This window comes from Meriones unguiculatus, chromosome 18 (genome assembly GCF_030254825.1).
Source record: "Meriones unguiculatus strain TT.TT164.6M chromosome 18, Bangor_MerUng_6.1, whole genome shotgun sequence".
In the NCBI taxonomy this organism is placed as follows: domain Eukaryota; kingdom Metazoa; phylum Chordata; class Mammalia; order Rodentia; family Muridae; genus Meriones; species Meriones unguiculatus.
The window spans coordinates 55,038,000-55,058,713 of NC_083365.1; the positions used below are offsets into that span (position 1 = coordinate 55,038,000).

General features: G+C 40.3%; 1 protein-coding gene across 1 annotated transcript in view; it reads right to left on the bottom strand.

Annotated features, from left to right (window-relative positions):
• The window catches only part of Phlpp1 (PH domain and leucine rich repeat protein phosphatase 1), a 213,136-nt gene that overhangs the window by 99,216 nt on the left and 93,206 nt on the right, over nucleotides 1-20,714 (bottom strand). The window contains exons 2-3 of the mRNA XM_060371441.1: nucleotides 17,829-18,025; nucleotides 11,339-11,464 (exon numbers count right to left, since the gene is read on the bottom strand). Coding sequence (XP_060227424.1) covers nucleotides 11,339-11,464; nucleotides 17,829-18,025 — 323 coding nt within the window. The remainder of the gene's footprint in view (nucleotides 1-11,338; nucleotides 11,465-17,828; nucleotides 18,026-20,714) is intronic.

Below are 20,714 nucleotides of genomic sequence, written 5' to 3' on the forward strand. Positions count from 1 at the left end.
GGAAGATTAAGGTGGATGACATTGGATGGGAGCTGGAAGATGGATGGTGAAATTACTGAGACAGTGTAAGTGAAATACCTGCCCAGCCCAAGATAAATAAGGCAATTATAAAATCTAACAGATGTCTATGCCTTGTTATTTGTGATATCAAGTTAGATAATACCACCGTGATAATCTGAGGGCTAATAATAATAACATATAGCACAACATCACTTTTACTTTACAACAGTCCCTGATGGGTCTAACTTTTTAAGAAGGATTAGGAGGGATAGTTTTATTGGAAGATGCATGCCACTGGGAGTCGACTGGCTTTGAGCTTTCAAGAGATTCACATCATTCCCAGTCTGTGTATGTGTCTCTCTCTCTCTCTGGGTGGCAATCAGGATTTGAGCTCTCAGCTATTCCTGTGCTCCATCGTGGACTCTGACTTCCTGAAGCCACAAGCCGTATTAAATGCTATCTGTTATAATTCGACTTGTTTATGGTGTTTTATCACAGTGACAGAAAAGTAACAAAGGCATTCTTCAAGGTTTGTTTTGCTCCTGCCCTTAATAATCTTCCTATGCCCCAACATCTCATATTCAGTTACCAATATTTTTCAGTTATCACTACAGAATTGGTACAAAAGCAGTTTTTTAAGACATAAGCAGATATGCACATCAGCAAAACCTTAGGTCCTCTTCTGATTCTACAAACTTGGTGGCTTACCCTTGGTCAAAGGACCCATCATTGTTTAAAGAATGACTGTGAAGCGTGAATTGTGAGTTTCCAGAAAATTCTTGTGTTCTTCAGAAGAATGATTCTAACAAAGCTTCTTACTTAGCATTAGAAACCCAGTGTAACACATGGAAGCAGGGTCCCTAAAGCACTGGGGACAGGCCAGGCTGACTGTAGACTGCATTAAGTACACATTATAGATGACTAAGTCACACTTAAAGTGTCCCTTGCAACTTCCACTAATGACGTGCATCCATCTTAATCCTGTTACACACCAGTGGCTTGACTCTAGTGGTCAAGTAAGTATTCTCTGAGTTAAATCTGGACCTCAGAACATTTTTTAGTACATGAAACTGAAAGCTCATTATGGCTCACCATAAAGCTTATTTTTATTTAAAGGGTGTCACTTAGTCATCATTTCACATAATACTTAATTCAGAAGAATTCTGCTCTGCCCTTCACAACAATGACTTCCTTCTCAAATCAGTGTCCTGAGACACTTATTTTCCTTTGACCGAGGGTAATCTCAGTGTCCTGAGACTTAAAATACTACCTTTCTATGTAGAGTTACACAGCAGGAACAGTAACAGCAGTGACATGCCTGCTAGGAAGTCAGTCTGCCTGCCAATGTAAGTCTGCAACTGCCAATACACTGCCTACATGAGCACAAAAGCACTCAGACAAGCCAAATGGCCCTGATGAAACCCTGGTCATCACACTTTTTCATTAGTTAATGTATTTATTTACTTTACATCACCGATCAGATCTTCCCCTCCCTCCTCGCCTCCCCTAAGGCCCCTCCCTTCTCAAAGAAGGGGAGACCTCCCATGGATGTCAGCATATCAAGTAGTACTGGGCACATCTTCTTCTGTTGAAGCTAGTCGGTTATCCAGTTAAAGGAACAGGACCCAAAGGCAGGCAACAGAGTCAGCTCCTGCTGTTAAAAGTCCCACACGAAGACCAAGATGTACATCCATTACATATGTGTGGGGGTCCTAGGCGCATCCCATAGAAGTGCTCGGGTTGGTGGTTTAGTCTCTGTGAGCCCCTATGGGCCCAGGTTAGTTAATTTTGTAGGTTGTCTTACGATGTCTTATGATTCCCTTGACCTCTCTGGCTATTTCAATCCTTCCTCTCCATTTTCCATTAGATTTCCTGAGCGCCACCTAATGTTTGGCTGTGGGTCATCTGTTTTCATCAGCTGCTGGGTGAAGCTACTCAGATGACGGTTATGCTAGTCTCTCTGCAAATATAGCAGAGTATTATTAATAGTGTCAGGGGTGGGCTCTCTCTCATGGCATGTGACTCAGGCTGGGCCAGTCATTGGTCAGCGGAGTCAAAGGCTTTGTGGATGAGTTGGTGTCCCCCTCCCTCCACTGGAAGTCTCTCGGCATTTCAGGCCTACACCCCCTGCTGCTGGGAGTCTCAACTAGGGTCTCCACCATCAACTCCGAGATGCCCATCTCCACCAACTTCTGTTCTTTCTCCCAGTCCTCCTCTCTCCCTACACCTGATCCCTACCTCTGTTCTCTCACCCCCTCTCCCCACCACAATTCCCTCTCTCCATCTACTTCAGATGTCTATTTTATTTCCTATCTGAGTAAAAATCAAGCATCCTCCCTTGGGCCCTCCTTGTAGCTTAGCTTCTTTGGGTCTGTGGACTTTAATATGGTTATCCTGTACTTTATGGCTAACATCCACTTATAAGTGAGTATATACCAAGCATGGCTTTCTGGGTCTGGGTTATCTCACTCAGTATGATCTTTTCTAATTCCATCCATTTGCCTGCAAATTTCATGATTTCCTTGTTTTTAATGACTGAATAGTAGTCCACTGTGTAAATGTGCCACAGTTTCCTTATTCATTCTTTGGTTGAGGGACATCTAGGCTGTTTCCAGAATCTAGCTATTACAAATAAAGCTGCTACAAACATGGTTGAGTAAATGTCCATGTTGTATGGTGGAGCATCTTTTGGGTATATATCCAGGAGTGGTATAGCTGGGTCTTAAGGTAGAACTATTCCAGATTTTCTGAGAAACTGTTATACTTATTTCCACAGTGGTTGTACAAGTTTGTACTCCCACCAGCAATGAAAAAGTGTTCCCCTTGTTCCACATTCTTGCCATCATGAGCTGTCACTTGAGTGTTTGATCTTAGCCATTCTGATGGGTGTGAGATGGAATCTCAGAGTTGTTTTGATTTGCATTTCCCTAATGACTAATGATGTTGAACATTTCTTTAAGTGCTTCTCAGCCCTTAGAGGTTCCTCTGTCCAGCTCTGAACCCCAGTTTTAATTGGGTTATTTATTATGTTGGTGTTTAATTTCTTGAGTTCTCTATATATTCTAGATATCAGCCCTCTGTCAGATGTAGGGTTGGTGACGATAGTTTTCTAGTCTGTAGGCTACAGTTTTGTTCTGTTGACAGTGTCCTTTGCTTTTCAGTTTCAGGAGGTCCCACTTTGCTAATCATGTTTTAACCATGTAAGCCAGGCTATTTTAAGGTCAATGAGGTCCTCAGAAGAGACCATCATGGGACATTTCCTTTCCCACAGAAAACTTGGAAAGGGGCATTATTAGAAACAGTGCAGGTTGACAATTCATGATCGAAAATGGTAAAATCTAAAGTAATCCAAATATTTTGAGAGACAAGTAGAAACTATCCTGCATGATCTAAGGTGACCAGCAGCAGCCAAAATACAGAGGCACTAACTATACTGTACCAAATGACCTTCATGCTCTCTATATACAATATACACTATAAAGCAATTCCAAAGTTAAATTCAGGGTCTCTTCCCTAAGGACAGCTCACTGCGCATGTGCAAATATTTCCAAATCAGAAAAAAAAAAATCAATCAACCAACCAACCAACGAACCAACAAACAAACAAAAAACTGAGACATTTCGAGTTCCTAACACTTAAGGTCAGAATTATTCAAGCCAAAATCCTACCTGTAGGTTTCACTGCATTCAAATCAGTCGTGTTATTGTTCGAAGTCTGTAAGTTGGTGCCAAGTGCTAAGTTATTTCCAACATCTTTTAGCTAATCAATAATTGAAAACATCCAATTTGCCATAAAGGAACAACTCATTATTCTTTGAAACCCATTTGTAATAGCAAGCACAATTATCTCAAGCAAGGCTGGAGAGATGGTTCGGTGATTAAGAGCATTTATTGCTTGTGCAGAGGGCTGTAGTTCAGTTCCCAGCTCCTTCTAATGCCTTCTTGGGTTCTTCAGGTAGCCCAAGTACGCAGATGGTACACATATATCAAGCAAAACATTCATACACATAAATATTCTTAAGAATTTAAGGAAAAAAATAATCATTATCTGAGACGTTTGTTAAACATGAGAAAGGAGTGGTTTGTGGTTATATTTCTAAGACATTTCTCACTGTACAGATTTGCACACAATCAGAGAGAACCCTATACTGTATTGGAGATATGCAGAGAAAAGAGGTACACAGTTTAAACAGCATGGCTATGAACTGTTAGTTGTGGCAGGTGGGTTACAGGCATGTTACAAATATTATCTCGACTTCACAGTATTTGACAATTCTTTAATTACAGTTAAAAACACAAAGCTGATATGGCCCAGGCCTACATTTCCAGCATTTGGAGGCAGAACAAGAAAACTGCCACAATTTAAAGAGTAGCCTGTGGCTACAAAGCAAGTACTAAGTCAGCCTAGGCTAAGCAGTAGGACCCCCAACCCCACCCATACCCCACCATACTCCCATCTTACCCGCATCTCACAAAACAAACAAAAGTAAAAACACATATACACAATGCTAAACTAGTAACCCAAATCCACTTTTAGCCTTCGTAAATTAATGAAATATTAAGGTTACAGATTCACAAGAAAGAATAACTTTGAAAAGAAATCATGGGATTAATCAACATGTGTGAAGAGAGCATTCTCTAAAATTTTGGCTACAAATGTGGACACATAGGTTAGCATTTCCTCGGTGGCACAGGTACATCTGAGGGGAGGCTGTCCTCCTACCACAGTGAAAACACACTAGACACATGACTGCATGATGAATAAATACACTCCTCTTTTGACTTTTTATACAAGATGTTTACTGAATTTTTAAAACATGCTGCACATTCAGATTTTAGCGATGACTTCAAAACCAATGTTGTAACCCTCCCAAAGGATTCTTAACTAACAAACACACACCCAACACAATAAACCCAAAGCTCCTGCCTTTGGCAACCAATCTTAAGTGCTACAATTACTCTTCAATAAACTTTTATCAACTTTCCCAAAACCAACTGATATAACAAAAACATTTCTCTACAAGCTAAAATCCAAAAGCATATACTAAAAATGAAGAACTTCCTTTTAAAATTACTTATCTAGTTCGTGTTGATTTAAAAGTCACTAAACTTAGATTTTTCTTTATGCTGCTTATTTTCATAAATCCTTTTCAAAATGAATCCTGTGTTCTCTCAATATAAAGAAAAGGAAAGATGTTTTTCATAGTGACCTTGAATAGGACTAAAAAGTAGCCAGTTTCCTAATAGTACATATAAGGAATGTAAGTAACAACCAAAATTGAGAGTAAAGCCATGTCCACTCCACCCTCTGTTAGCAGCCTCATCCTATTCTCCCTGGATTTGGGGTTAAAGAGATTATCACGGTTATTCCCAACACAGTGGTTTACAGAGGAGTGCTCAGAGCCTCATTATATAGAAATCTGACCCAAATGAGTTCTTGACTCATTTCTTCTGTAACAGCTCATTATAGATCCTTTGGGTTTTTTTTTTTTTATCAGTAATAATTTCTAAAAATAAAATGATAAAATAAGATGAAACAAAATGAAGTATTTGCAGTGTTGGAGAGCTAACAGGACCTGGCACACACTGGCCAGGTGACATGCACCCTGTTAGCCACTCTGAAAGTTTCTCACTCAGGCATCTGATGTTTACAATTGTAGAAAGGAAAGAATCTGTTTCTAATGTTGGCACTATGCCATTCCCAGATCCTGGTCTTCTCAGATAAATATCTGTCACTTTCCCAAAAAAGGTTCCATGATTGAGAACATCAGAATATACCTCACTCAGATAAACAGAACATGTGTTCTCTTATTTGCTGGAAACAATATGAATGAATGAATGAATGAATGAATGAATGAATGAATGAAATATTTAAGCAACTGCCTGATCACTTGATGATGGCAGAAATGACGGTCATAAAATTAACTTAACATAGCCAGGTGTAGGGGGCGGTGGCACACACCTTTAATCCCAGAACTTGAGGAGGCAGAGGCAAGTAGATCTCTGTGAGTTCAAGGCCAGTCTGGTTTACAGAGTGCCTTCCAGGACAGCCAAGGCAAGGAGAAACCCTGTATCAAAAAGCAAAACAACAACAATCCCTCCTCCCAAATTAACATATTTGTTTAGTCATACACACATACACTTACTATGCCAGTGTAGATCCATTACACATACAATTCATATAAGCCACAGGAGACAGCATTATTTTTCCCTTGATCAGATAAAAAAACTTAATATTTGAATCTCAGGTACAACTATAAAAAGGAAGTAATGGGATAATGCCATATTCAGACATTCAAATCACTAACCTTCAGTACACACAGCTCCTCCCGACACTCAAAGCCTTATTTAGAAAGCAGAGATGTTAAAGCTCCCATTCCAATTAATTCACTCAACAATAACCAAAGTAATTAGATCTAAGACCCTCCGCCCTCCTAGAAACACACATTTTGGAGATATGAGTGTAAATGGTGCTACGTATGCACACGGCACTGTCTTCTACCCAGGACATCACATTTCAGCACACAGACACCAAACACATTCTTTTGTTTTTCTGGTTACAAGGTTGCACGCCACTTAGGCTGGTCTCTGGGTAACCCAGACTAACCTTGAAATCATGATCCTCCTACCTTGGCCTCCCAGAGCTAGGAATACACATGTGTGCCACCACTCTTGGCATTAGGTATCAAACACTTCCTGTGGAGCAGGCAGAATCAGCAGAAGAGAAAACTTGCAGAAGTACCCTCTCTTGCCTGCTACCTCCATGTTCTCACTCATATCACAAACACCGTACCTCTGCCCCTCCCCACCATACTCCACTGCCTCCCACTGAAGAAGTCTGGTGTCTACATCTGTTCATGATTTAAGCAATTAGAATGAGAGGCTCATTAGAGAGATGACAGCACTAAATAACAGAGATGGCACATTAGCCAACCACAGCTAAGAAAGTACTAACCCAGCTAACACCTGACAACCAATCACCAAGCTGGAAATTAGCATTTTCACACTCTTCTCAGGAGACAGCTCATGACTCTCTCACGCTTTGCTTTTCTGTCTGCTCCTGTATCAGAAGCTCTTTGGACATTCAAATCATATATGTGGAATACAATTAGTGCTATAATTTCCAGCTGAGACTTTAATTGCTCACAATTCAAAGTAAAGGTCTAGAGGGTATGAGATACGTATTGCTGACTCTGTGTGTGTGTGTGTGTGTGTGTGTGTGTGTGTGTGTGTGTGTGTGTGCGTGTGTGTGTGTGTGTTTGTGTGTGTGTAGATTAACCCAGGGTCTTGCACATGGTCTACCACTGAGCAACAACCCCAGCCCTAAAAACCATTCTTTACTTTTTCCTTTTCCTCGCATTCTTTATATAATTTATTGGCAACTCTGTCAACCTCCAAAACACATCCCCATGGGCCGTTTTCAAGGCCTCTTCAGTTTTTCTACCACAACTGTGACCCTCACCTCTGCTAGATTAACCAGGCTCCTTGCTTCTGTCTTACTCAGTTATCACACGTGTAACTTTACAAAAGAATGTTCTGTGGTGGTTTGCCATTTTCTGATCAACAGAACTGAAATGCTACACCACTGTATCGCACAGACCTCTGCCTATTGTGACTTCCCTTTCTTACTTAAGACTCCAGCTTTGCAGGCTTCGGTTCCTCATGTATCTTCATCCTCTACCTGGAAGGCCTGTCATCCCACCAGCTCTTCCAACAGTCACACTCTTCTTGCAGGATGTTTCATTTAAATGCCCTCCTTCCCCACTGCTGTGTCCCAGAACCTTGTATTACTCATATGAGAACCTGCTAACTTGGTTTTTTACATATTTTCAAATTTGATTAATTTTACTTATTTTTACATTTTATTATGTAAGTGTTTTGTCTGTGTGTATATATATGTATCACATGCAAGCCTGGTACCCAAGAAGGCCAGAAGAGGGCATCAGAATTGGAGTTACAGTGAGTGGTGAGCTGTCAAGTGCAGGGAGCCAAATTCAGGGGTACATTTAACCATTTCCCCTGCTCTCCAGTCCCATTAATTTCTTGTCCCTTTACTTAAGTAAATCCTTAAGTAAATGCTTACATAAATCCTACAACTGATAGGAATTAAACTTTTCTTCATTATATTCTCAATGCACAAATCACGGACCTGACCAAAAGAAGATATCGAGTTAAGCAACTTACCAACTGTATGGTACTCAACAGATAAAACCAGTAATCTTTTTTTTTTTTTTTTTACAACTGGGTCAATCAAAATAATATTCTGTGTTTTACTTGGCAGTTTACAATTTTCTTGTCTACACCCTCATCACTATTTAAGATTTGTATCTCAGGGGCTGGAGAGGTGGCTCAGCAGTTCAAAGCACTGTCTGCTCTTCCAGAGGACCCAGGTTCAATTCCCACATGACAGCTCATAGCTGTCTGTAACTCCAGTTCAATGAAACTGACACCCTCACGCCAATGCACTCAAAATAAAATTAAATAAATTGAAGGAAAAAAAGAAAGAAAAAGAATGGGTGGTAGGCACACTTAGAAAAACAAAAAGACTATCTCAATTCTGTTTAGTGTAAACAGCTCACACCTGGCCTAATCTACTACTATGTATTTGGTCTACAAGATCAAAAGTATTTCCACATAGGTCATTTTACAACTAAATTGTATTCCTGAAAACTGTCAGTCATAAAAAATAGATTAAAAAAAGTTATCATGCAGCAGAGAGGACAAAGCATGACCAAATGGAATATGGTGCCTTGGATTAGAAAGAGAACAGAAAAGCAACTGTAGGACATATGCAGTCAGATTGATATGCCAATAAGGGCAGTCTCCTGGCTCTGATGAATGCGCCATGACTCCATGTGCAGGAAACAGAACAAGGGGGATGTGAAAACTGCCCTGTACAACATTTACGTAAATATAAAATAATGTCAAAGTAATTTAAGACAAGGTTTATGTCTTAGTTCAGAAGAAATTCCTTTGCTTTGACAATATGCTGGCCTTTTATTCTGAATAAAGGAGAGAATCCAACAACTGATTTACTGCTTTGAATCCACAGTGTTACTTAACTGTGAATACACATTTTAAAACTATTTAAATACAAAGCATATTATTTGATCCTTGTCTCCTAATAGCTGTAAGCACAAGGTGACCTTGAAAATGATTGGACAAGTATGTGTGCACTTCGTGTCACAGTTAGCCCGCATATAAGACTACAGGGGAAGTGCTATCTTTGCCATTTCCAGCTACAGACTGCTGCCCCGTGAACTCAGAACCTGTATTTGTCTTAGATTAGGAGCATCTTCTAAGTACCATCAACCAAAACCTGCCAATGCTTTTCTGGAAGGGAGAAAAGCTAAAGATTCTAAGAGCCAGCCCTCACCAGAGAACAGCAACTCGCCTGTCATCGAAATGAGGGAACACCACAGAGAGCCTCTGAAATGACAGGCTCTAGTTTTCCATTAACTGCCTCTACAATTATTTTCTTACTCACTTGCTTGACAAATAGCTCCATCATGTAACGGTATGAATCATACTGAACTTGGATAACAAATTGGATTGTAAATTTTAAAACATGACAGTGAATTCTGTGGTAATGTTCCTGCACCCCAGAGACCATCATTTAAAATACACACCCAAAACCAAAGCACTTAGTGCAGCAATCTAGCCCATTACTTCACAATAAGATGCAAAAATGCCTGCTCACAGAGAATCTGAAAAATCGGCACTTACTTATCTCCTTTATAACGCCATTCTGGTTTAATACACAGGTGCAGTATTTCACGAGACAAACACATATGAACAACACACAAGGGCCTACAGGAATATAAAATAGCCAGAAAAAGATAAAAAGAATGAAATTACTCAAAAAGGCAGAATAAAAGGAAGGGGTGGGGGAAGACAACAAACGTACGAAAATACAATCAGAAGACACAGGAAGCTTGGAAGCTTGCTATTGTGTCCTGTGCTTTTGTGTTTATCCTATCCCGGGTCAGTCACTGAAATACTCTCAGTCTATTGTTGTTTGTCTGTAACATTAAGATAGCCTTTCCAGTTTACTCACTGAATGTATGGTTTGCTAAAATCTCACACATAAAAATGTTTACTTATTATTGTTTTTAAATGGGTATGGGTGTTTTATGTACATGCATGTCTATGCAATGCTGTCAGAGGCCAGAAGAGGGTGGCAGATCTCCTGAACTGGCGTCACAGGTGACTGATAGCTGCCATGTCAGGGATGAGAACTGAACTCAGGTCCTCTAAAGATCAGCAACTACTCTTAACCACTGAGCCATCTCTCTACCCCTGTATAAAATTTGTGAAGGCTCATTTTCCTCATGTGGGACTTATTTGAGCGACCATATTTTTAAGCCTTTATTGGTGCCATTTCCGTATCATGTGTAGAAGACACCATCTCACAAAAGGGCCCTGGTACTCTGGCTCTTACGATCATCCTGCCCCCACTTCAACAACATTCTCTGAGCTTTAGGTGTAAGAGCTGCACTGTCGATACATCCCGGTCACTTCTTCGTCTTGTGACCAGTTCTAGATCTCTGTAACAACCTCCGTCTACTGCAAAAGGCAGTTTGTTTGGTGAGGTTGAGAGCTACACTTATCTGTGGGTAGAAGAGTAAGTATTTACAATACAGGTACAAATTGTGTTGTTTTAGGAAAGTGACTGTAGTATGTTCTCTCTAGAATCCATGACCTCTCTAGCCGCAAGTAGCTGGCTAGCTCTAGATTTACAGTAGCAGGTACGAATTCCTTTCCAATGAGTGGACTTGATGTCCAAGACAGCTACTAACTAGACCAAGAAATGAATGCAACTACTGGACCACTGTGGCTACCTTGACAGGCCAGTCACAGGTTTCGCCCCAGATGAAGAGCTACAGGCAATCAATGGCTGGTACAAAAGGGAGAATCCCTTTTCTTCAAGGATACTTCCTGATAGTTATCCATTCCCAAGTCAGCAACACTAAATGAACTTGGTAGTTGTATTACACACACACACACAACACTATACCATACCAATAATAACGAAAGAAGTCATGAGCTTGAGAATGGAGTTGGAAATGACTTAAAATACTCAGATAAAATTCTCAAAAAAAAAAAAAAAAAAAAAAAAAAAAGGAGGGAAAGAAACAAAAAAAAATACCTTAATTTTTAAAAAATGCTGTTTGGGGGCTAGTAGACAAAGCCAGTGATAAAGAAAAATTGATGGCGGGACCCATATTTAGCTTTTTTAACACTAAAAGTTGCTAGTCATTAGCATATATGAAAGAGAAAAACAAAGTGTAGAAAACTGTGTTTTGGAACTAAGTGAGACACAAGCAAGTTCTACTTACCTTGGAGACTTGTCGCAGCCACCTTAAGTACTCCGTGAAAGTATCAAAGCAGATGTAGTAAGTCTGGCTTTGGGGCCCCGAAGAGCTGAATGCTAAACAGTGCTGGTGCTTTTTCACTTCTTCCACCTAGGAAAAGATGCAGAGAAAACAGGTAAACCAGAGTGCAGTGCAGAGGTGGCTTCTTAATCAGATTTGCCTCTCTCTGTCCCCACTCGTGCTCCCCTTACTATTTACAGCCAATCTTAGTTACAAGGAAATCAAGAAAGGGGGATTTTTATCTTCATTAGAGTTCACCACCCAAGTGAAATTTCCTCTTCCTGTTGAAAACTGGTAAAAACTCTTCCTTTCTTATTCTTTATGTAAATATCTTAACAACAGGGCTTTGGCCTTCTTCCTCTTATAGTTAAAGTAGAAAACTCCCATTCACAGTATATTCTTCACAAAGAGAAAGAATTAAATAAAACATGTTACACAAACTCCTATCATTTTCTTGAGAAAAAATTACCCGACTATAAGCCAAGTCACAAAGAATGTACAGAAGGATTTTTAAATGATGAACAATGTTCAAAATATAATCATCTCAGAATTCACTAACGAAACTTAGTTTAAAATCTGTGTATGTTTAGAAGGTGAACAGCACGCTTCTAAAGCATCCGTTTTAAGAGCTGAAGACTTCCAGGGTCTGTGTGCGGGCAAGTGTTCCAGGACACCTACGAACCCAGTCCCATACATGACACACTTTTCAACTATGTACTCCTAATCATTTCAGAGCCTAAAAATATACATATAACCTAAAAAGTTAGAACTCAACAAATACATGACAAAATCTATGGGATGAAATCAAGAAAACACGGGGAAAGTTAATATATTTTAATATTTAGAAAAGAAAGTAGAAATTAATTTGCTTAGCATAGAACTTATCAGCAAGAAAATTCAAAACCAAAAACTGAATGAACTCTATGCTAAATGACAGAAATAAAATAGAAACTGGAGCCAAAAAGATGGCTCAGTGGTGAGCCGACACTGTGCTCCTTCCAAAGACCTGAGTTCCATTCCCGGCACCCACACCAGGCAGCTTACAGCAACAGCCTGTAACTCCAGCTCTCAGGGATCTGACTTCCTCTTCCAGCATCCACAGGCACCTGTACTCATGTGTATATGCTCCCTACATACACACAAACACTTAATTAAAAAGAAATTACATCTGAAATGTAAAAGAAGGATGTGATGGTTCAATGGATAAAGGCACTTGCTACCCAGCTCAACAACCTGAATTTGATCTCCAGATCCTACATCATAGAAAAAGAAAAGCAATTCTCCCAAGTTTTCCTCTAACCTCCATACCTACACTATAGCACCCATGTGTGCCCACATGTAAATAACACTATAATTACTAAATTATGGTAAAATGTAAAAAGATAATCAGACACATAAACCAGAGAGGGTGTAAAATTACACCCTGGCAAACAGATTAGGCACCATCTCGTGATGTGAATATGTTCACATCCTGGAGCCAGTAACTGCTCCCAGGTGCATACACTCAGAAGGTGTATTCTCAGGTCACTGCAGGAATTTGGATTGAGTTCTTCACTGCTCAGGGCCTGTCTAACCCATCACATGAGATTTTACTCTGGAAACCCTTGCTAGCACTTTTAATGCCAAGAGTATCCTCTGCACCAAGGACATGGGTATTCATCAACCCTTCACCTACTTCTAAGCATTTGCCAGATCTCTTACAAAAGTTAAGTCAACATAAGTAATTCTGGCTACAAGCATCTGACAAAGGAGTGGCATGTGTTCCTATTTCAGATCTAAGTATACAAGAGCAAGGCTGTAAAGACAGCACTTAACAAGCCACCAGTCATTCATTACAAATACCTAGAGCCACAGCTCCAATGTGGGTGGGAACAGGAAGGTGGCTAGAGCTTCTTGGCTTGCAGTTTGGCCCAAGAATTGAGCCTGAGATTCAGGGAGAGACCTTGCCTAAGAGGAGCAGGCAGAGAGTGACTGAAAGGATACTCAGTGTCCTCTTCTCACTCGTACTCATATATGCACATGCACTCACACGGACACACAAATGAAAACGAGTGTTCAAATGGACAGGAACCAGGAAATGACAGGACCATTACTTTTTCCTCTGCCACAGGTCACAAATATTAAACAATAGACGAACGGAATATCAGGCAGGGTCCCTATAGAAATGTACAGAAAGAGAAATCAACTCCAAACCCTAGCAATTCATAGCGGTCTTGTGATATGAGCCAGAAGTCACGACTGGAAGCCATCAAAATCTAGTAGTTAGTTGTGCTACCATAGGATAACTTCAAAGCTAGATCTTTGTTGTTTAATTTCTGGGTGCCCTGTGCTCCCTCTGTGAAGTATATGTTCTTGTCCCTTCACCACAGGAAATACTGTCAATTGTTGACCCATTGTCCTGTCAGTGTCCCAGGGGCCAGAGGCAACAGGCCCAGCTCCCATTGTCTGCACCTTCCTCAGTCTGAAAAGTTCTCCTAGACTTTTCAGGACCTCGACTCAAACCAAAGTGAGATTCATAGTTTTGATGCTGAAAGAATTTAAGAGTAGCCAGTTTGTGAAGCAGGTTGGAATTTAATAAAAAAAAAAAAAAAAAAAAAATGTTTTAGAGCAGGTTTAACCAAGGAAGTGAATAATGGGTACTAAAAAGAAAGCAAGGTACACCCCTAGAGCCCAATGGACTTCTCAACAAAGAACTGCAGGAAGTAAGACAAGCCCAATGCCAGTACAGGCTCAAGGGCAAGTCGCCTGTTCTCTGTTATGAATGTCAAAATCATTTCCACATAAGACCAAATGTCCCTGAGCTCAGAAGTTCTCGTGTAAACAATAATTTCTGCCTTAAAAAAATATATTCACCAGGAGGCATATCACTCTAAGATTATGTCAACAATGCTATGGGTAACAACAAAAATCTGGAAGCAACCCAAATGTTCATCAGTAGAAAAATTACTTTTAAAATTATGGTAATTGTGAAATATTTACAGATTAGAACATTCAGAAATGAAAACTACAGAAACATGAAATATATACAATGAAAAATCTTTACCTCAAAAGAATGTCCATCATCCTCCTAATCAGGCTGTTCCAGTATTTACTGGGCATTGTGCTAAGTGATGTTTGCTATCTGCTTCTGTCTATCATCTGCCTATGAACCTGGTACTTATTCTTTTATTTTCGTTTGCTATATATCCAATAAACTCACTCATTTAAACCTGAAGGTATGGCCATCGATAATTCTCTGTATTGTCCAGAATAAAAGGTAGACAGTTATTTCATTTATTATTCATTTTTATCTAAATATATATTAAAGCCTTACTTAAATATATTTTCTAAAAATCTGTTTAACTCTAAAGAGCAAATTTAGCATGACTACACAATGAATAAAAATGTATCTGAAAAGTATTTTTCAACATTTTAAGAGTGATTTAATTAATGAGACTCTGATATGATTGCAGACAGAAGCCTACCAGAGTTGTCCTCTTAGAGGCTCCACCAAGCAATAGTTCGAAACAGATGCTGAGACCCACAGCCAAGCACTGGGCAAAGCATAGGGAGTCTACTGGAAAAAGAAGGGGGAAGGATAAATGGAAAAGGAAGTGACAAAAGCTCCACAAGAAGACTATCGGAGCCAACCAACCAGGGCCCAATGGAGTCTGAAGCACCAACTAAGGACAGTGCATGGTCTGGACCTAGATCCTCTACTTCTAAGTAGCCAATGGCACCTTAGGCTTCGTATGGGCCCACCAGTTAGGGGATTTGGGGATCTCTCTGACATGGACTACATTGCCTGCTTTTTGATCACTTCTCCCTGATGGGACTTCCCTACCAGGCCACAGGGAGGAAGACAAACTCAGTCCTCAAGTGAATAGATGAGCTGGGGTGTCTGGGTAGAAGACACCTGTTTGAAGGAATAGAAGATAGGGGATGCAGGAGGGGGGGTGGGACTGGGAGGAGAGGTGGGGGCTATGACCAAGATATAATCTGAATTAATAAAAAAAAAGAAAAGAAAGATTGCTTTAACTTTTTATAAAATTGCACTTATATTTGTGTGTCTGTGTGCACGAGGGCCAAGGTGCATATGAAGGTCAGACGACAACTTGCAAGAGTCAGTTCTGTCTTTCTACCATGTGGGTTCCAGGGATCTAATGCAGGTCATCAGGATTGGCAAGTTCCTCTCCCCATGGAGACAACTCACTGGTAAACTTTCTTTAACAATGAAGCCATTTGTTATTTGAAAATTGTAAACTAATCATGTTTTGCTGATGTGGAAAACTGACACCTCAGCAATTGCCACAGGACTATGACCAACCTATCCCACACTTCACGTCTAGCTCTTCCACATATAAACCAAAAAGAAAAGGGGGAGGGGGGGAAGCTCATGCATTCAATCTGTTTTCCCTTTACCAACTGGAACAGAATGACAAAAAGAAATAGACACACATGAAGGAAAGCTCAAATTACAAAAAGTAAATTATTGTCTCCTAACTGGGTCAACAGGTTTTAAAGACTCAGTTTTTCAACAAGCTCCATTATTTTAAAACAGTGCAAAGCAGGTTTGACAAGATCTACTTGTAAAAAGCGGAAGCTATTAACTTTCAATTCAGTCAATAGTAGAAGCCCATCCAATAACAGGCCTGGGAAACAGGATGAGTCTGAATGGCAATGCTAATTATACCAGGATTTTTCTGACCTTACCTGAACATTCCACGTGCTTTTTCTCCTCTCTGAGAATAATAATCTTGCTCCCACTGTATATGTCAAAAGATTTTTCACCCTTCAAGTTCTATTACTGTTACATCTTTCATTACAAAATTCTCTCTTCCCTAGAGAATGCTGCCCTTTTACTAACCTCCCACAGTGCTCTTGCTTTCTGGCTCTCTTACCGCTTTAATGCAGATGATGATGTATCCAGCCTGCATCTCCTGATATGGAATCAGAAGCTGTTCAAAGTTGGTGACTCCCATTTCCTAGTATCAAACAGTGTCTTCCCCCACAAAAGACATTTAATAATGTCACATATATTTACCCAGCATCATAAAGAGACAGACTTTAGGTCTAACAGCAGCAAACATTAATAATGTTTGTATTTTCAAATAATCATCCATGATGACAACATGAACAACAAAACTTTCAGTAATCCATGAAGTAAAAAATGTTAAATAATGAGCTGCACTCGATGGGCTGTGGATATGCTCACTTGGTAGAATGCTTGCCCAGCATATGCCAAGCCTGGGTTCAATCTCCATACCACATGAAACTGAAACTGGGTGTGATGGCACACACTTGTAACCCCACACCTGTGACCCCAGGCAGGAGTGTCAGGAGTTCAAGGTCATCCTTGACTGCACTCACCAATCCTTAATGCTCAGACAAAGGCTAATAAGCAATGGTTTCAAAATGGAAGAGTGAATAGATCTAAATCTACCTCCAGTCTGGCTGAAAACCCATTGTGAAAGTCTTCACAGCCATCCTAGGACTAGGGTACACTAGTAGAGCAGAGAGCAACTAGCACGGGGCACTCACAAGGACAAACCATACTACAAAGCTGCTGAGCATCAAAGCCTCTTATCACTATGCAGATCCAGCCTTACCTTCAATTCTGACTCTTAGAATAGAACAGACATTTGTCAACTTAAGTTTATATTTTTACCCTAATCAAAAATACTTATTTTTAATTATTTTTTCTCTAATTGCATTCTCCACCTCCTACCTCCTTTTTCATATAAGAAGGGGGGGGGGAATGCTTGTTTCATATGTCCCCAATTCCAGCAAACCTATTTCTTATCTAAATCTTTCCTCTTTAATAAATTACATCATGTGAAAGCCAGCAAATATTGACATGTGATTATAGTGATGCCACCTAATTCAACAGAGAATTTAATACTTATTTAAAAATAAACCAGCAGAGAATTTAATATGTCCACAAAAAAAGTGGTTCTATTATATTAGCAATGGGCATAAACTAGTCAAAATGCCCATAGAAAAGCCACCAATAATGTTGGAAATATCTGTCAAGTGTATAAGTAGCACTTCCAGTTCAAATATATAGCTAGCCATAGTAATAAAGATGCCAATCCTGCTAAGTCACTACACACAAACAAGCAGAAGGTAATGGAAATCTAGTCAGGCTTCAGCACACTTGTGTATTCCTACACTCAGACTTGGGCATGGTGTCCTGTCCTATGAGCTACATGCTCAGTAGAACAAAGGATGCCTAATTATAACGGATTTATCATCTACACTCTAAAACAGAACAAGGACATTCTGCCAATCCACTTTCTCTTGTGATCCAATGGCGCTGCTATTTTTACAGATCCAGTAAACAATGCCCGCCAGTGGAACACATCAGAAAGTGAGACTTCAGACAAGTCAAATCCATCTCCCTCATATGACACAGACGGCTGGAAGGTCCTTACTAATGCTAGAGTACTCTTCAGCATTCTTGCTTCACACTTACTTTCCCACCAATCAGTGGTAGAACATGCATCTTCCCACTCAAGCTGTCTTTCACAGATGATACTATCAAGCACGTCCCACACAGGATAACCTGGCGTCTTGTCCACCGATTCACTGGCAACTGCATTTTGCCTTTTCGGACATTGTACATTCCTGAGAGCTGAATCCGTTCCGAACTCCCAGTGCTCTGAGGTTTTCCTAAAACAAACACAAGCAAACATGTCACACGTTAGTCCTTAAAACAATCTTTCCCCCTTGGCTATAAACTAGATAAGTTAATCAGAAAGCAAGAGTTACAGGGGCACTAATACAACTAAAGGAACATACAGGCATTGTGGAATTATGGTAATAAAAAAACCCTAATTGTTCCCCATGTGTATTTTATTATCAAGTGAAGAACAACTTTTTTTTTTCTTAAAACACAAGAAAAAGATTGTTTTGGCCTCTTTTTTATTATCTATTTCTTTATAATTTGGTGTATATTTAAGGAGATGGATAGAGGATTTTTCTGGGTGGCTAGTCATTAGTCATTAGTGGCTAGATAGAAAAGAAACATTCAGCATCTCTTAAGTCTTACTGGGATTAACTGCTGGTTTTCTCTCCACACTCATCCAATGCATATTTACTAAAAGTGAGAGGTAAAACTGATTGTTCTGATAGGAACACACCACAAGACTGTGGTGGGGTGAGGCTGAGGACCGCAACATCTGTGATTTGTGGAGAGAGGCAGGGAGCAGCACCTTCGGAGACTCAGGGAGAGGCTTCAGGAGTTCTGAAGATGGAAGTGAACACAGCACCACTGCATTCAGGCAAGTCCTATCAACACAATACAAAAGCTCTACTCTGATTTGACACGATGCTTGATGGAACTATAGAAATATCAACCACTGTCAGATGCTTAATACATCAGAAAGAAATAAGAGACAGATGTCCTGCAATGGGACCCAAATGAGAAATGACATATTTGGAAGTCTAGCCACTGAGGACTGGAGGGGGAAAAAAGCCCAAGAGATATTATATTATTAAAAATTAACAAATAGTTGACAGGCCAGCAATGTGGCCCATGGGGTAAAGGTGCTTGCCACCTGATGATGCAAGCCTGACAACCTGAGTTTGATCCCTAGGACCATGGTAGAAGGAGAAAACTAACTCCCAGAAAAGCTGTCCTCTGGCCTTTACGCACACACACTCCATGGAAACACACACAATAAATAATGAGACTTTAAAGTTTAAAGGAACAGCAACAAAAGACCCCCAGGGTTGACAGATGCCTAATGCTCATCAAACATGGAGCAAAAAGTGCCAACACCACTTAAAACAGACTTCAAGTGTTCTCAGAGAGTGTTGAACCCACCCAGTAAACACAGTTGAGCAGAATGTTATTTTCTAATAAGATAGCATGTTCTCATTTATTTCCTCTTCCAGCATGCCAGAATGTTTTGTAAAATGACTACTGCATCATTCAATTTTATGGTAGCTGGGCAAGGATGAAATGCAATGGTACAGCTATTAGAGCCAGTGCCTAGACAAAACCCATCCTTCCCAAGGTCCCCACAGGAAGGGATCTGTGTTGTTCATCAGTACCAATCATCCCACAGTAAGTAAGGAGCCAGGGACTGTTCATAACACACAGAAATTGCCACTATTGCTATCCTGTTATGCACATGCTCATTTGTGCCAAGAAAGAATGATGCCTGATGTCCTACTCTGCTTTCTCTTGCTGTGATAAACACCAGGACCAAAAGTAACTTGGGGGGGTTTACTTCAGCTCACAGGTCACAGCCCTCACTGAAGAGGCAGGCAGGAACTCAAGGCAGACACATAGAGGAAGGAGCTGAAGTAGAGACTATAGATGAGTGCTGCTTACTGGCTTGCTCTCTGGCTGCTGTATTCAGCATGCTTTCTCATATAGCCTAGAACCACCAGACATAGTACTGCCCACAGTGGGCAGAACCCTCTGTCCATCAGCAGCCAAAAGAATGTCCCACAGACATGCTCCAGACCAACCTGATAGAGGCAAGTCATCAATTTTTAGTTCCCTCTCCCCAAGTATGTTAAGCTGACATCCAATATCAGCTACCAAGTGAGTCCCGTTTAAGACTTCCTGTATGGGACATATTCTCTTTCATAGAGGAGACAGAAGGGAGCAGATAAGGTTCTAAGAAAAATTAAAATGGACTAAAATAGTACACTGCAACGGAATCCCAAAGCCCCATTTCTCCAACAAAGGATCTGATTAAAACACACCCACACCTTCACACACAGGTATGAATACAAAGAAGCACGTATTTTATTTCACTACATCAGAGAAGCTTCAAGGACACTTAGAGCCTATCATGTTTATTCAGATTTGCAAATAACTCTAACAGAGACTAAGAAGGGAAAGTAAAACAAAAACCAGGGTACATAAAGGAGAGCCTTTCAACTCTCCAAATCCAAATACCTCCTAGAAACAGCCCACAGCAAACCAGCAGACACACTGATTAGGCCTTTAATTAGAATGGACATATCAACAATGATTGATCTTTTATTTTCTAGTGAGGAAAGTTTCCCAAGAGTTCCACAGTCAAGGAGCACAAGGGCAAGACAGGTTTGTTCTAGGAAAACACTAAGATCTCACTCTGAATCAAATCCCACCCCCACCCCCACCTCTAGTTGCTTCTCTTCCTGGGTGTTCCACATCAGTCACACCCTCAGAGCTGGCTGAGTACCAGCTGCACTCTGGGGAATATGGAGGTGACTGAGGTTAATATACACCTGGACAATCACACAGGCACACCCTCTTTTGTGTCAGACTTCCTTATTCTCAGACATTGGAATTATTTTAACTCACTGGCAAGTCACAAAATTTTCACTTTAAAATTATTCCGACTGCCAGTGCTCTAAC